The sequence below is a fragment of the Balaenoptera borealis genome, assembly GCF_965194805.1.
Source record: "Balaenoptera borealis genome assembly, chromosome: 11".
In the NCBI taxonomy this organism is placed as follows: domain Eukaryota; kingdom Metazoa; phylum Chordata; class Mammalia; order Artiodactyla; family Balaenopteridae; genus Balaenoptera; species Balaenoptera borealis.
In genome coordinates, this window is record NC_138868.1 from 94,183,551 (window position 1) to 94,201,622 (window position 18,072).

The 18,072-nt window shown below is 48.2% G+C and overlaps 2 protein-coding genes across 5 annotated transcripts in view; one reads left to right on the plus strand and one right to left on the minus strand.

The window, feature by feature from the left end:
* The window catches only part of ZBTB16 (zinc finger and BTB domain containing 16), a 197,486-nt gene that overhangs the window by 91,434 nt on the left and 87,980 nt on the right, over window positions 1-18,072 (plus strand). For all 4 annotated transcript variants that reach the window (XM_082339767.1, XM_082339764.1, XM_082339765.1 and 1 more), the window contains exon 3: window positions 2,907-3,004. In XM_082339767.1, the coding sequence (XP_082195893.1) occupies window positions 2,907-3,004 (98 nt within the window). The remainder of the gene's footprint in view (window positions 1-2,906; window positions 3,005-18,072) is intronic.
* The window catches only part of LOC309604812 (NXPE family member 4-like), a 371,441-nt gene continuing 363,117 nt past the window's right edge, over window positions 9,749-18,072 (minus strand). Inside the window, 2 exon segments of the mRNA XM_082339791.1 lie at window positions 9,749-9,947; window positions 12,396-14,778. The gene's annotated coding sequence lies outside the window, so the exon portion shown is untranslated.

Genomic DNA, 18,072 nt, shown 5'->3' on the forward strand with positions numbered 1-18,072 from the left:
GACTCAGAGAGATAATAGTGCCCCTCAGAGGAATTCCTTGGAGGCTGGGCAAAAGGACATGGGTAAGACTTTGGAATAATAAAGTTTTGGCACCATGAGAAACCAGAACCTTAGATATCACCCATCACTTTACAGGTGAAAAAATGCAGACAGATCGTGATAACGTGATTTATCTAAGGTCACAAAGCAAGTTAATGGCCAAGTTAGGACAAAAATCCAGGTCTTCTGGCTGCTCAGCTGGCATCCTTCCCCGGATCCTGTTCCCTCTGTAGTAGAGGGCAAGAGTGCATCACCTTACACACCACGCCAATCCAGTTGGTCAAGAAAGCCACTGACACCAGTTGCCAGGCAAATCCATTTGCACCAAACAAAACAAAACAAAACAGTAGGGTTACCCAGAGAGTGTTCATCACGGTGAGAGACTTGATCTGAAACCGGCAGGGGGAAGAGATGGGAGTCCAAGAGCCGGGGTGAGGATGCTTATCCTGGTGCTGACTGCTGAAACCTGAAGCCCGGCCACTCCAGTGTCCTTTGGGAAAACAAATCTGAGTGGGTGTTTGTCCTCCTCTTCCTCCTGACAGCCACCCCAGAGGTGGGCACCCCTGGAAGCTAAGAAAGCATTAGTGAAGGGACTTCCCTGGTGGTCCAGTGGTTAAGACTCCACGCTCCCAATGCAGGGGGCCCAGGTTTGATCCCTGGTCAGGGAACTAGATCCTGCGTGCCGCAACTAAAAGATCCTGCATGCTGCAACAAAGATCCCACGTGCTGCAGCTAAGACCCAGTGCAGCCAAATAAATAAATAAATATTAAAAAAAAAAAAAGCATTAGTGAAGAAAAAGATGGAGATAAATAAGACTGGAACCCACACGCTGCCATCCACCTGACCTGACCATGAACTTGTGTACGAGGGTCACCTGTGGAACCACTTGTGAATAGAGCTTTTGCTGCTCCATGGAACAGCTCTTAGGAGAGCAAACCTTTGTCACGCCCAGGCAAGTGACAGGCATACTCAGCTACAGTTGTGTGCACATGCATGCGTGCACGCACACATGAACATGCCTGGGTACATATTTTAAACCATGCTTTGCCCAGAATGCTATTAGGACATGTCCCATTGCCCAGCATTGTGAAATATGTTTAGAGTTGAGAATGTTCAGTGAAAATGTTCTGTACCGTTACTATTTCTCAATTGGGATGGATCAGCCTCGGCCGGGGTTCAGATAACATGGGGGTGGGGCGCACGACAGTGTCATGGATGAGGGTGTGTGTGCTCTTGTGATTGAGAAATCATTTGTTGTCTTTGGCAGAGGGGTAAAGGGAAAGCAAGCAAACACGACTGTGATTGAGAAAGAGTTCTGTGCAGGGGGCTGGGCCTGATCATCGTCAGAAGCTGCACACAGTGGACCCCGTATGCTGTCTTCAAGCCGCTAGACTGGCGCCCATACTCATCCCGGGGCCCACAGGGTATTGACGCACCTGTGGGTTCTTGTGGGATTTGGAAGGTGCTGGCAGTGGGTGGCTTGGTTTAGTTCTGTGATCTGGACAGCTGATCCGGGCACCACTGGCTTGAGTGTATAATACTCCCCTTCCCCACCTGCATTCATCTAATATCAGTACCGGCAGCCCTCCAGCCTTTGACTGTGGTCCTAACACATCAACATCCTGACCGCAATGGGCTGTTGGCTCTAAGGGTGCCCACCTGCCGGCCCTATTGCCCTCAGCTCCTTCCTCAGGGCTGAGGCCCCTGGGGAGGCGGCAGGCAAGGCGCAGAGACAGGGTGGGGTGGATCCTGTATCTGGCAGAGGCATGTAAAGGCCTGAGAACAGGAGTGTGGGTGGGAGGAAAAGCAGAGTTCTGGGCCAGATGGCCCCCTGGCCAGCCCGCGGCCCAGACTCTCCCAGAACTCCCCCACTAGCCGCCTGCTTCCCTGCCTCTGACCAGCTCTGTTGCTGGCTCCTGACCGAGTGGCGGGGTCTGGTGGGAGAGGCCCCAGGTTGGGAGTTGTGGTCGGAAGAGGGTTGCAGGCTGGGCCTGTGACCAGGGGTGACCAGGGCCTGTGTCTTCCTGGGGTGGTCATGGGTGCCAGGTTCACCTCACAGAATAAATGAGATAACGTACATGGAAGTTCTTTGGAAAGCCGAAACCGACGACTACCACCTTCTGTTTATAGAGTGATGTTATCTGGTTTCTTCAAACCTTTCTTTCTGCCAGGGCTCATCCTCTGGCCAGACGTAGAGGGAAAACACTTTAAGAGCTGGGCCTTTGGGGAAGGTTTTGTGGGTTGGAGAGTGACTGCAGTTTTGAGAACCTCTGGATGCCCCGAGAGGGGAGCATCTTTTGTCCATGAAGGCATCAGTTCACTAATAAGCTGCACCGTGTGGGTGCTGGGGTATGAGAGAGAGCAGGTACGGGGCAGCCCTCCCGGGTCAGTGGTCTCTTGGGGGAGCCAGGTATATGCACAACGCAGCACAGTGAGGGCCGGGCTATGAGTGAAGTAAGCAGAGGCACCTCTGCCTCCACGTATGGTGTGTGCTAGTTTGTGAGGATTATGTCTGTCTAACTGGCCTGGTGCTTCCTCTTTCCTCTCTCCACAATTGAATCTGATTTTTCTTCTTGGTCTGTGTGCCAGTGGATGAAGAAGTAGGAAGTGCCCTATTCTTCTAGCCCCCTTGGACAAGACCGGGAATAGATGCTTCCTTGGCAGCCTTCCATGGGAAAGGGGGCTTCCGGCTGTCATGGATCGAGGGATATGTCTCCGTCAGTGCCCACCTCCAGCTCCCCTGCCCTCCATCTCCCTTCCTCCTGCTCACCTGCCACAGGGATGGCTGCAAAGCCCCCAGGTAGGGGTGGGCATGCTTCCTGTCCAGCCAGAGCAGCAGCAACCTGTCTTTTCCTTTCCCCTACAGGAAGCTGCACAGTGGGATGAAGACGTACGGGTGTGAGCTCTGCGGAAAGCGGTTCCTGGATAGTTTGCGACTGAGAATGCACTTACTGGCTCATTCAGGTAGGCGAGGATGCCCTGACTGGCCCGTTGGAGCACGGGCACCCACCTCCTGCCCACTTTCACCCCCACTCAGAGCATGGATATATCCCCACTTCCAGCCGGGCCTCGGTCCACCTCGTCCCGTGGTTGCTCCCTCCAGGCTCCTGGAGCAAAAAGTCCATCCTGACCATGTGACCGTCTGGATGAACCCATCCTCCCGCTCTCCTGGGCTTCCTGGGGCTTTGTTGGTACCCAGTGCCCTGTGTGATCCACCTTCCAAAGTAGATGCAGTTTCATTAGCAGAACAGTTGCGGAATTAGGTTCTCGCTGTCTAATGAATCTGACTCTTGGGTTCACTAATTATACAGGAGCCTTTAATTAAATAGATATAGAAAGGTTGGAACACAAAGCTAGTTACAGCGTGCTGTCTTTTGCAAGTTAATTTTATCCAACTCTAGTGGGGTCGACTCGGCGGCTGCTGGTATTTTTGCTCGTGTGTGAGCAAAGCTTCTCTGCCCCATGAGGCGTGGAGAGGGGGAAAGCACTGACATGCAGCGTGCCCAGGCGTTCTCGGTGGAGGGGAGGGTACAGCAGGCCCAGTGCTGCTGCTTCGAGGCCAAGCCGTCGCCTGGGCTCAGTCGGAGAGGCCACCGCACTTCCTTGCCGGGGCCAGCGCTCTTTTCCAGTTCCCTTGCCTTTCCACCTTGGAGTCACGTTTTGGGGGACAAGAGAGGGCTGTCTTCTTATTCGGTCTTGCTGTCTCCTGTCTAGTCCATGGTCAGTGTCTGCTCTTCTTTCCCATTTTGCCTCCAACAGGTGGCCCTCCAGGCGGTTGGTGGTTCAGGTGTTTGTGAAATGAGCCTGCTTTGGGGTTGGGCAGATCTCCATCGGTGTGACCTCGGGCAGGTTTGTCTTCTGAACCCCCAGTTTCTGTATCTGCAAAGGGCAGGTGTTGCAAACTCAACATCAGTTAGGTAACAGAATATATGACGAAGGCGTCTGTAGTACACTCCTTACCGTACAGTGGCTGCTTCTGCTGCCACCGCCCTCCCTTCCCCCAGTTCTGAAGTTGTCGTTCGGGAGCGTTCCCATCACCGTACTCCCGTTGAGGACAGTCTGGCTGCGTATAGTCTGTCCTCGCTGCCTCCGTCGCCTTGGTCACGGAAATGCCATTTGGTAGCTCTGTACGCTTCCGCTCGCCGCCACCTCACTGCAGAGCCCCTGTGCCTCTGCGCTGCGTGGGGTGCCGTCGCTCTCCCTGGTCTTCATGGCCCTTCGTCAAGTGTCCTAACTCCTTCTCACTTCCCAGTCTTCCCTCTTCCAGATCCAAAGATTGGGCCGCACCGGGCCACTGTCTGTCTCGCTGTACCCCGCGTCTTCGTGTTCCATTTCTCCTCCCCGTGGGGCCTCCCCTCCCCGACACCTGGCCCCTCAGAGCCATCCTCATCCCCCACCTGCCCCACGTTGGCCCGGAGTCCTGGGTCCAGGCGTTCCTGCGCTTGGCATCTGCTTGGTACCCATGCACTCTTTCTATTTCTATGACTTGCACCTCCAGTCTTCTTGCTCCCCCTTCACCTTTGCAGGTCGTTCAGGGTTTAGTGGGGGGAGTTTCGTGAGCTGTCTGCCCACAGCTCAGTCACCCTCCCCCAGAGCGGAGTGTGGGTCTTGCATTTCATTTGCTCCCTGCTCCAGCCCCCTGTGTGGTCTCTGACCGCGTGTGCCGTTGGACACTTCCACGCGGGGAGTACAGACTGCGGTTAACGCTTCCTCACCTCTCAGTAACTCAGCCTGGTAAGCACCCTTTCTCCTTACTGTCTCCTTGAGTCTCGTGCACTAGCCAGACTCGTGTACTTGTCGGTGTGCTCTGTGTGTGGACCAGCACAGCTCTCTTTCCAGGCTCTGCGGCTTTGTTCACCCCCTTCCCTCTGCGAGGAATAACCCATCCCCAGTCTTCCCAGATCTTCCAAGGTCCCTTCCATGATGCCATCCTCAACTGTTCCTCACCTCCGGCCAGAAGCAATTGAGCCTTCTCCTGGGGTCCATATTTCTTTATCCGAAGCTGTCTTTGGACCCAATCTTTCTTCTCTGTATTATCGTTATTAATGGAATTGCCTGATCTCCTCTTGCTTGGGAATCAGGGTTAGGAATTTGGGCATCTACCTCCTGACCCTGTGACCTTGGGCAAGAAATGTAAACCCTCTGAGCCTCCAAACGGAAGACTCCCGTTAGACACTTTGCACTCTGCCCGACACACGATGGGCTCTCAGTAAATGTAACTTCCCTTTCCCTCTGTTCCCCTAATAGACTGGAATAAGCTACTTGGGGACAGGGTCTGTCCCCATTATGTGCAGCACATTACCTGGCACATTATTGGAGTCTATAGATATTGGTTGAACGGATGACTGCAGCCTGGGAGGCCGGGCAACTCAAGGAAACTCCAGTCTCCCACCGGGTCTCTCCTGCAATAGGAAGTGTTTAGACTGTGTCCCAGGGGTTCACTGGAGGGCAGCCAGGAGCCCGCTGGCTAAGTGTGAGTTAGCCGAGGTCTCCGTCGTGAAGCCCAACACTTCAGCAGTGTTGGTAGGGCCGGTGGGGTGGCAGAGAGAGGAAGAGCTGCTTACGCACATTCAGGGGGTGCAGGGCCCCCGCTTCCGACAAGATGAGTGACTTCGCGCCACCCCGTGACCGAGATGCTAGTTCAAGGTCCCACAGTCTTGTATGGATACCCTGGCAGCTTTGGGAGCTGGGGCCTATTTTCTTAACTTTTCCTGTCTGTCCCTGAAGTCCGTGCAAATGATTTGTCCCTCTGAAATTCACTTGCCACTGCCCTTGTAAAAGAGGATTCGGTGATGGGGGAGGTATGATGGGTCACAGCAGGGCCTTAATTCACCCTTGCAGATAGCTCATAGCCTGCTTCAACTCTGATATTTCTGTGCTCTGTTTTTTCTTTCTCTGGTCCCATATATCTCTCACCCCTGTGCCAGGATGGCTTGAAAATAAAGCAGCAGCAAGGGCTTCGTGAGGCTAGATCCCGAACTGTTTGCCCCCCTGTTAAACAGTGAAGGCCCTGAGGCCTCTGTAGAGACCTGACCATGTCAGGGAGGTGGGGTCAGAGGGCTGGGCTGGCGGTGCCAGGTCTTCTCCAGGATTCCAGTAGCAGAAGTTGGGTTTTACCTGTTCCAGTTCCTCCCCCAGTTGCACAGTAACAGACCTATGTGAGGTCTTAGAGGAGCCGTTTGATTAGATGACATGAGATTTTCTTGCTGCTCCGTTTTGAAGGCTGCATGCAGGGAGCCGACAGCCAGGATGGCCCCCGAGGGTCTGTAGTGCAGACCCACCTTACACAAGATCACCAGGGGTTGGAGCAGCGGTGCAGAGCATCACGGAACAAGAGTCGCTCCACAGCCCTGGGGACTGTTTTAAGAAGGGGTCGGGCCGTGGTGAAGGGAGTCTGGGCTCTGGGTCGGGGTCAGGGAGCTCCTGGCTTCCCCTAAATGTTGTCACATTTGTCAATGTTGTCAGTGAGCCCAGGAGAGGCTCATTCCTGCCGTGTCTCCTTCTTCGCAGAGCTGCACGGGCTCTGCGTGCCTGCTGCCCTACCCCCTCTTGGCGAGCGTGGCCTGTGTTTGTTATTGTAGTTCTGGCGCTGGGCCAGGCCTGGCTGGGTGCCAGCCTTGTGGGTACAGTGTGTACAGTGAGTGCTGAGCCAAGTTTGTCATCATACACGATTAATTTTTTTTTCTCATCTGGTAGGGGTGGGGTGAAGGAGGAGGCAAGAAGGAGTTTCTCTGATGCTTGAGTACAGGCCTCATTGGATTCTGCGGAGATATTATTTCTCAAAGGATAAAACGCTCTGGCTCACTCTTCCCCCCCAGCTTTCCTCTTTCTTGAACTGTCTTCCTCCTCTCCTCCATGTTTCCCTATCCAAGGAAATCAGCCTGAAGATCGACACTGTGAGGCCTTATTTTCAGTGACTGGAATACCAAATTTATACTCTTAAATCAGTTTTCATTGTGTTGAAATTGACAATTTGTTTAATTAGAAGTTTGCCCTGTAGGAGGCCCTTCTTAGAGACAATTCTTTCTCTTTCTCTCTCTCTCTCTCTCTCTTTCTTTTTTCTTTTTTAAGACCCTAAATGGTAGTAGCGAATGTTCAGCTTAAGTGAAGTTTTGATTTCGATTTGAATGCGTTAACTAACCAAATGTTTATGAGATATACCTGATGATAACAATACGTTTAAATTAACTAACTACAACAATAACCTAACTCACTCGCTAATGAGATTGATCTGGCCAGACCCTGCATTCTCAGAGGTGGTTTGGGGATCAGGAGGGTCTGAGCGTTGAGAAAGAGATTTGGGGTGAGAAAAGTGACCCCTGGAACACTTTGCAAAGCTGCCCCTTCTTCTGGAGCATGAGTCTTGGGTGGAAGATAGTGCAGGGAGCCGGGGAAGAATCCCAGCCCCTCTGCATCCCCGGATCACTCTGAAGTCTCCTGCCCATCCTTTGCTGCCCCATCCCTTGTGGGAGCATCTGTGACCCTCTGTCTCTTTGCCACTCCTTGTTCTTACTTAAGAGAACATCCTAGCTCTGGATGTCCACGCAGAAACCACAGACTCGGGCGATGACTCGAGTTGGTCCTGCGATTTGCTCGGGTAAGGTTTCCCATTAGGTAGTATTTCCCGCAGCTTGGCCTCATGTGCTGTTGGATTATGACTGAGCACACCCAGAACCGCTTGCCCCTATTTTTGCCTTGGCCGCATAGTGTTCAGAGGCTTGCATATTTCTGTGGCCTGCTTCTGTTCTGGGAGTGTCATTCATTTTTCGAGCCAGCAGATGCATCAGGCTCTGTGTACTTAACACTGCAGAACAGGCAGCACCCCTACCCTCCGGGCGCTTATGTCTAGTAGGAGAGATGTTTGACTGTAAAGTTATGATAAAAGAAGGTGGTGTGTGCTGAGCGCCAAGAAAGAGTTCTAGGAGGAATTCAAGGAGGAAGGGGGCTCCTGGGAGAAGGTGGTAGAATGGATTTCTGAGAGCACCTGGTCGGGGCAGCCCACGCCGCCTGGGGTGATGTGCAGTATAGCTGGGCCTGTAGGCTGGGCGTGGGGGGAGGGGGCAGGGTTTAGAAGGGAGGAGCCGGGCAAGATTGCAAGGTCCTCCAGTAGCAAAATGATTTGCATTTTACCTAGGGCACTCAAAAGCCGCTGAAAGATTGGATGAGGAAGGGACACTTTCATTCCTCTGGAATAGAAAGGACTGTTGGGCTTTTTGATGCACACTAGGCTGGAGTATAGGGTGCATAAGACTCTTGGGGAAATGGCGTGACTGGCAGTCAGTCCCGGGGCGTGGCTGGAGGGGGGCGTGGCCTGTGCCTCTTGCAGTGGTTAGGGGCACACAGCCTTTCTTTGGGGGGGGTCCCATCCTGCATGCTCACTCCTCCTCACCCTTCTCCAGGCACTGTGAGCCATGGCTATTGAGAAACACCCCGATACCAGACTCCTCCCCACAGTCAGAGCCACCAGGAAGGAACATGGTCTTTGGCTGACAGATCTTCTGATTCCAGCAGCAGCATGGTGTGGCCAGGGCATATCATCGGGGGTCAGGTCACCGTGTGGCGGGGAAAAGGGCAGGAGAGGTTGGGGTCAGAAACCAGATTGGTTCTCTCATGCTTTCCCCTGATCAGATGGAAGAAACAAAATTTCACGAGATGTCAAAGATCTGTGGGTTGTACTTGTCCTCCTTTTTTTTTCTTTTGGGAACACTAAGCTTTGGGGTTCAGGGTCCTTCTTCCCAAAGACAGAGAACGTGTGGGGGAACGGGGTAACTGGATTATGCCCTGTGACTGCGAGGCGGGGATATGAGCTGGTCCCCGTGACGATGATGGAGAGGAATCTCAGGATGCAAAGATGGCTTCTCCTGACCTTGCAGCTTCTTCGTCTCACTCCCCTCTCTCTTCCCAGATCAGGCATCTGCTAAAAGCAAGAGACTGGGGTTATCCAGGCAGCTTGGAACCCAGGGTCCATTTGCTCCCTCTCTGCTCGCTCCCTCCTTCTGGTTGGCCTTCTGCCATCAGGGTAAAACCAGGAGATAACCAAGAAGAAACTTCTCAGGACCTCAACCTCACTCAGCATGCCTGCAGAGCTGGGCACGATGGAGGGTTTGGGTTGAGATAGGTTGTGAGTGGCTCAGAGCCTGCCTTCCCCTTGGTCCCCTTGGGTGATGGGGGCACAGGAAGAGGGAAGAGAAGCCACGTTCCCTGGCTCTCTCTCCAGCACGCTCCCCTCTCTCCCTCCCTGCTCTGAACCTGGCCTGCTTCCCGAACTTTTTCCCAGAGTGGTGTCGTCACCGGCCTGCCGGCAGGTCTGGATGTTCTGCCAGCATTCCAGAGAGTTTATGATCGCTTGCAGATGTGCCTCCAAGAACACACTGTACCCAAAGCAGAAATTAACGCAGCCTTGACTGCTGTCCAAGCCCGTACACGGGAGAGACGAGAAAGAAAACAAAAACTGTTTAGTGCTGTTTATAAATTATATACTGGCTGATGAAAAATACATTTCTTCCCCCTCTCCTCCCTGTTCCACGCCGTCCCCCACCCCCGCCCCTTCTCCCTTTCTGCCTCAAGAGCCTAAACGGAGACCAGAATATGGCTTTGCCTTTTAGCTCCCGTTTTGGCGGAGAACCGAAACCCCGCTGCTGATTCACAGCCAGGGTATTTTTCCCCTTTACCTGATGAAATATACTGGTGTTTCCAGCCCAGATGGGGTGTTTTTGGTTTTGTTTTCTGGGTTGGTTTTTTTTTTTTTTTGGCCAGGGATGTTGTTTACAGCAAGTTACAGGTCCTGTGATGGCATTGGGTGCGATGCTGGCCCCGGGGCAGATAAAGCCCACCCATCTCCCCACCGCAATGCTGCTGGAGGCGTGTGCCTGGGTCCCCCGGCCCTGAAGATGTCACGTCGGGCCAGCTGTACAGAGAAAGTTTGGAAAGTTCATCGCAGGTCATTGTATTAAACAGTGTTTTCACCACTTCTCTCCCACCCCTTCACCTACAGCCCCTGTGTGAAAAGGGGGTTCACATAGCCCTCGCCCCAAATACACATGTCTCTCCCTCCATATGGTGCCTTAGCAGGGGTTTGGGAAGCTCGTGCATCTAACCCTCTGGAGCCCAGCCTCTCCCCCTAGGCTTGAGTCCCCCCTCCCAGTTTATTCTATAAATTCGTTTCCACATTATGTCTATCCATTTACATGGCTTTTGTGTTTTTTAATACCGCTAATGTTTATCATTTGCCCAACAGGCTCGACAGATTTTGCTTCCTGTAGAGCATCGAGGCTTTAGAGCCCCCTCGTTGCTAAGTAGCAGTCTCCCTGTACTGTAATGGGCTGATTTTGTATTCTGTTCAGCGCTGTATCTTATTTTTGTATGCAAGACAAAGTGTTTTGATGGAGGACGATTGCGGCAGTGTCTGGAGGCTGTTTGGAGTTTTATGGGCTGTACAGTACACTGTGTGCTCTCCGAACAGAACACAGGCTGTTGAATTTTGGATTGGATTTGTCATTTTTCCCCCCTAAGAGAGGGGCCTGTCAGAACATTAAGGGTGGAGGGAAGAAAGTGGAAATTATGTAATAACCTTCTTTCTCCCTCTGTTTCTCTCTCTCTGATTTTTCTATCCCAAAATAGGGTGGTTTCTCCCCCCCACACTCCCTTTCGTACCATATGATTCTGTCAAGCAAGATAATGACGTTCCTGTCAGGAAATGAATGGCCCTCGAGAGATGGATGCTGGGACATCCCGTCTGTCTATCTGTTCTCCTGTTCTCTCTTTCCCTCTCCCTCGCTCCCACTGTCCTTCTACATTCTGGGCTGCTTTGCTGGCCCTATTTTTGTCTGAGGATGGACGGCTAACGAGGTTGCAGGGTAGGATGTTGGTGTGGGATCCACCCGAAGGTGATGGCATTTTCTTATTTCCGGGATCTTTTCACCTTCCCGGATGTGCACACTGCCAGGATTCCTAGGTGGTCCTCCCTTGCCCTCTTCTCTCCTCAGCCCTCGTGCCCTTGCTCTCTACCCAGGCTGTGCCTGGGTCCCAGTGTCCAGGGCTGTGCCCGAGAGACCAGCTGCCTCCAGACCATGTAGTGACGGCTCTCTCTGCTGGCTGTTCTTCTCGGCGCTGTCTTCTGAGCTCTCTCTGGTGGCAGGTGTTTATTTTTCCGCTCTGCTTTTTTCCTCGCTTCCATTTTTTCCCCAGTCTCCTTTCATCTCACTCCATCTCTTCATCCTTGTCTTTGCATCTGTGTTGGCCTGGGCCTTTTCTCAATGCTCCTGTGCATTTTGTGTCTTCCTTCTTGTGTCTTCATTAGACTTTGTCTCCCTCCATCTTGGTTGACCTTGTCTCTCACAGCTCAGAGTTTCTTAGCTTGGAAGTTGGGCGGTGGTTGAGGTGGGGAACAAATTGTTACTCTGTCCCAGAAGGCCTGGGGAAGACTCCAGAGTGCTCCCAGCACTCCTGTCCCTTTCCTCTCAGGGGCCAGAGTGGGGCTTCTCTGGCTTGGTTCCTGCTTTTCCTAGGTCCCTGGATGTTTTCTTAAGTTGAGCTGTGCATGGGCAAGTGGATGAGCAGGGTTAGGTTTTGCAAGATTCTTATCGGACTTTGCCACTAAAAAGTACACCTTGCTGGCATGGTGCGTTCAGAGGTCTGTATCATGCACCTGAGTACAGAGCCCACCAGGCACCTGGGAGAGTGTTCACCCCCACACCCCAATGGCCTGGCATGGTGCCCAGCACATAGAAGGCTTTTGATGAGTACTTGTTGAACAAGGGAATACGCTGTTGCTAAATTCTTTGTACTTCTGGGGAACATCTGGGTTTGGTGGGGCCTGAGGCTTCCACAATTTGTGGTGCCCACTCTCAGAAAAAGATTATGGGAGACTGGTTCAAGATGGTGCGGTAGAAGGACATGCATTCACTCCCTCGTGCGAGAGCACCAGAATTACAACTAACTGCTGAACAATCATCGACAGGAAGACACTGGAACTCACCAAAAAAGATACCCCACATCCAAAGACAAAGGAGAAGCCGCAGTGAGATGGTAGGAGGGCCGCAATCACAGTAAAATCAAATCCCATAACTGCTGGATGGGTGACTCACAAACTGGAGAACAATTATACCACAGAAGTCCACCCACTGGACTGAAGGTTCTGAGCCTTACGTCAGGCTTCCCAACCTGGGGTTCCGGCAACGGGAGGGGGAATTCCCAGAGAATCAGACTTTGAAGGCGAGCGGGATTTGATTGCAGGACTTTGACAGGACTGGGGGAAACAGAGACTCCACTCTTGGAGGCCACACACAAAGTAGTGTGCACATCATGACCCAGGGGGAAGGAGCAGTGACCCCGTAGGAGACTGAGCCAGACCTACCTGCTAGTGTTGGAGGGTCTCCTGCAGAGGCGGGGGGTGGCTGTGGCTCACCACAGGGACAAGGACACGGGAAGCAGAAGTTCTGGGAAGTACTCCTTGGCCTGAGCCCTCCCAGAGTCTACCATTAGCCCCACCAAAGAGCCTCTAGGCTCCAGTGCTGGGTTGCCTCAGGCCAAACAGCCAACAGGGAGGGAACTCAGCCCCACCCATCAGCAGACAAGTGGATTAAAGTTTTACTGAGCTCTGCCCACCAGAGCAACACCCAGCTCTACCCACCACCAGTCCCTCCCATCAGGAAGCTTGCACAAGCCTCTTAGATAGCCTCATCCACCAGAGGCAGACAGCAGAAGCAAGAAGAACTACAATCCTGGAGCTTGTGGAATGAAAACCACATTCACAGAAAGATAGACAAAATGAAAAGTCAGACGACTATGTACCAGATAAGGAACAAGATAAAACCCCACAAAAACAACTAAATGAATTGGAAATAGGCAACCTTCCAGAAAAAGAATTCAGAATAATGATAGTGAAGATGATCCAGGACCTTGGAAAAAGAATGGAGGCAAAGATCGAGAAGATGCAAGAAATGTTTAACAAAGACCCAGAAGAATTAAAGAACAAACAAACAGTGCTTCCCTGGTGGAGCAGTGGTTGGGAATCCACCTGCCAATGCAGGGGACATGGGTTCGATCCCTGGCCTGGGAAGATCCCACATGCCGCGGAGCAACTAAGCCCTCACAACTAAGTTATGAGCCACAACTACTAAGCCTGTGTTCTAGAGCCCGTGTTCCACAACACCTGAAACCTGCACTCCTAGAGCCCGTGCTCTGCAACAAGAGAAGCCACGACAATGAGAAGCCCGTGCACCGCTCGCTGCAACTAGAGAAAGCCCTCACACAGAATGAAGACCCAGCACAGCCAAAAATAAAAACAAATAAATAAATTAATTTAAAAAAAAAAGAACAAATGAACAGAGATGAACAATACAATAACTGAAATGAAAAATACACTAGAAGGAATCAATTGCAGAATAACTGAGGCAGAAGAACGGATAAGAGACCTGGAAGACAGAATGGTGGAATTCACTGCTGCCAAACAGAATAAAGAAAAAAGAATGAAAAGAAATGAAGACAGCCCAAGAGACCTCTGGGACAACATTAAACGCACCAACATTTGCATTATAGGGGTCCCAGAAGGAGGAGAGAGAGAAAGGACCTGAGAAAATATTTGAAGAGATTATAGTCGAAAACATCCCTAACATGGCAAAGGAAATAGCCAACCAAGTCCAGGAATCACAGAGAGTCCCAGGCAGGATAAACCCAAGGAAAAACATACCGAGACACATAGTAATCAAATTGACAAAAATTAAAGACAAAGAAAAATTATTAAAAGCAGCAAGGGAAAAATGATGAATAACATACCAGGGAACTCCCATAAGGTTAACAGCTGATTTCTCAGCAGAAACTCTACAAGCCAGAAGGGAGTGGCACGATATATTTAAAGTGATGAAAGGGAAGAACCTACAACCAAGATTACTCTAGCTGGCAAAGATCTCATTCAGACTTGATGGAGAAATCAAACCTTTACAGACAAGCAAAAGCTAAGAGAATTCAGCACCATCAAACCAGCTCTACAACAAATGCTAAAGGAACTTCTCTAGGCAGGAAACACAAGAGAAGGAAAAGACCTACAAAAACAAAGGCCAAACAATTAAGAAAATGGTAATAGGAACACACGTATCGATAATTACCTTAAATGTGAATGGATTAAATGCTCCAACCAAAAGGCATAGGCTTGCTGAATGGATACAAAAACAAGATCCATGTATGTGCTGTCTACAAGAGACCGACTTCAGACCGAGGGACACATACAGACTGAAAGTGAGGGTATGGAAAAGGATATTCCATGCAAATGGAAATCAAAAGAAAGCTGGAGTAGCAATACTCATATCACATAAAATAGACTTTAAAATAAAGAATGTTACAAGAGACAAGGAAGGACACTACATAATGATCAAGGGATCAATCCAAGAAGAAGATATAACAATTATAAATATATATGCACCCAACATAGGAGCACCTCAATACATAAGGCAAATACTAACAGCTATGAAAGAGGAAATCGACATTAACACAATAATAGTGGGCGACTTTAACACCTCACTTACACCAAAAGACAGATCATCCAAACAGAAAATTAATAAGGAAACACAAGCTTTAAATGACACAATAGACCAGATAGATTTAATTGATATTTGTTTATTTATTTATTTTAAATGTAATTTTATTCATTTTTTTATACAGCAGGTTCTTATTAGTTATCCATTTTATACATATTAGTGTATATATGTCAATCCCAATCTCCCAATTCATCACACCACCACCTCCCCACCACCACTTTCCCCACTTGGTGTTCATACGTTTGTTCTCTACATCTGTGTCTCTATTGCTTCTTGCAAACTCATTTGTCTGTACCATTTTTCGAGGTTCCATATATATGCATTAATATACGATATTTGTTTTTCTCTTTCTGACTTACTTCACTCTGTATGACAGTCTCTAGATCCATCCACGTCTCAACGAATGACCCAATTTCGTTCCGTTTTATGGCTGAGTAATATTCCATTATATATATGTACCACATCTTCTTTATCCATTCGTCTGTTGATGGGCATTTAGGTTGCTTCCATGACCTGGCTATTGTAAATAGCACTGCAGTGAACATTGGGGTGCATGTGTCTTTTTGAATCATGGTTTTCTCTGGGTATATGCCCAGTAGTGGGATTGCTGGGTATTACGGTAATTCTATTTTTAGTTTTTTAAGGAACCTCCATACTGTTCTCCATAGTGGCTGCATCAATTTACATTCCCACCAACAGTTTAAGAGGGTTCCCTTTTCTCCACACCCTCTCCAGCATTTATTGTTTGTAGATTTTTTGATGATGGCCATTCTGACAGGTGTGCGGTGACACCTCATTGTTGTTTTCATTTGCATTTCTGTAATGATTAAGGATGTTGAGCATTCTTTCACGTGTTTGTTGGTGACCTGTATATCTTCTTTGGAGAAATGTCTATTTAGGTCTTCTGCCCATTTTTGGTTTGGGTTGTTATAGGGCATTCCATCCAAAAACAACATATTACACTTTCTTCTCAAGTGCACACAAAACATTCTCCAGGATAGATCACATCTTGGGTCACAAATCAAGCCTCGGTAAATTTAAGAAAATTGAAATCATATCAAGCATCTTTTCCGACCACAATACTATGAGATTAGAAATAAATTACAGGGAAAAAAACTGTAAAAAACACAAACACATGCAGGATAAACAATACGTTACTAAATAACCAAAAGATTACTGAAGAAATCAAGGAGGAAAACACCTAGAGACAAATGACAATGAAGACACGATAATCCAAAACCTATGGGATGCAGCAAAAGCAGTTCCAAGAGGGAAGTTTACAGCAATACAATCCTACCTCAATAAACAAGAAAAATCTCAAATAAACAATCTAACCTTACACATAAAGGAACAGAGAAAGAAGAACAAACAAAACCCAGAATTAGTAGAAGGAAAGAAATCATAAAGATCAGAGCAAAAATAAATGAAATAGAAACAAAACGATAGCAAAGATCAATAAAACTAAAAGCTGGTTCTTTGAGAAGATAAACAAAATTGTTAAACCTTTAGCCAAACTCATCAAGAAAAAGAGGGAGAGGACTCAAATCAATACAATTAGAAATGAAAAAGGAGAAGTTACAGCGGACACTGCAGAAATACAAAGCATCATAAGAGACTACTACAAGCAACTCTATATCAATAAAATGGACAACCTGGAAGAAATGAACAAATTCTTGGAAAGGTATAACCTTCCAAGCCTGAACCAGGAAGAAATAGAAAATATGAACAGACCAATCACAAGTAATGACATTGAAACTGTGATTAAAAGTCTTCCAACAAACCAAAGCCCAGAACCAGATGGCCTCACAGGTGAATTCTGTCAAACATTTAGAGAAGAGCTAACACCCATCCTTCTCAAACTCTTCCAAAAAATTGCAGAGGAAGGAACACTCCCGAACTCATTCTACGAGGCCACCATCACCCTGATACCAAAACCAGACAGAGATACTTCAAAAAAAGAAAATTACGGACCAATATCACTGATGAACATAGATGCAAAAGTCCTCAACAAAATACTAGCAACAGAATCCAACAACACATTAAAAGGATCATACACCACGATCAAGTGGGATGTATCCCAGGGATGCAAGGCTTCTTCAATATACGCAAATCAATCAATGTGATACACCATATTAATAGACTGAACAATATAAATCATGTGATCATCTCAATAGATGCAGAAAAAGCTTTTGACAAAATTCCGCACCCATTTATGATAAAAACTCTCCAGAAAGTGGGCATAGAGGGAACCTACCTCAACATAATAAAGCCCATATACGACAAACCCACAGCAAACATCATTGTCAATGGTGAAAAACTGAAAGCATTTCCTCTAAGACAAGGATGTCCACTATCACCACTATTATTCAACATAGTTTTGGAAGTCCTAGCCACGGCAATCAGAGAAGAACAAGAAATAAAAGGAATCCAAATTGGAAAAGAAGAAGTAAAACTGTTACTGTTTGCAGATGATATGTTACTAGACACAGATAATCCTAAAGATGCCACCAGAAAACTACTAGAGCTAATCAATGAATTTGGTAAAGTTGCAGGATACAAAATTAATGTACAGAAGGCTCTTGCATTCCTATACACTAACAACAAAAGATCAGAAAGAGGAATTAAGGAAACAATCCCATACACCACTGCAACAAAAAGAATAAAATACCTAGGAATACACCTACCTAAGGAGGTAAAAGACCTGTACTCAGAAAACTATAAGACACTGATGAAAGAAATCAAAGATGACACAAACAGATGGAGAGGTATACCGTGGTCTTGGATTGGAAGACTCAATATTGTGAAAATGCCTATACTACCCAAAGCAATTTACAGATTCAATGCAATCCCTGTCAAATTACCAATGGCAGTTTTTACAGAACTAGAACAAAAAAATCTTAAAATTTGTATGGAGACCCAAAAGACCCTGAATAGCCAAAGCAAACTTGAGGGAAAAAAACGGAGCTGGAGGAATCAGACTCCCTGACTTCAGACTATGCTACAAAGCTACAGTAATCAAGACAATATGGTACTGGCACAAAAACAGAAATATAGACCAATGAAACAGGATAGAAAGCCCAGAGATAAACCCAAGCACCTATGGTCAACTAATCTATGACAAAAGAGGCAAGGATATACAATGGAGAAAAGACAGTCTCTTCAATAAGCGGCGCTGGAAAAACTGGACAGCTACATGTAAAAGAATGAAATTAGAACACTCCGTAACACTATACACAAAAATAAACTCCAAATGGATTAAAAATCTAAATGTAAGGCCAGACACTATAAAACTCTTAGGGGAAAACACAGGCAGAACACTCTTTGACATAAATCACAGCAAGATCTTTTTTGACTCACCTCCTAGAGTAATGGAAATAAAAACAAAAATAAACAAATGGGACCTAATGAAACTTAAAAGCTTTTTCACAGCAAAGGAAACTGTAAACAAGATGAAAAGACAACCCTCAGAATGGGAGAAAATATTTGCAAATGATTCAA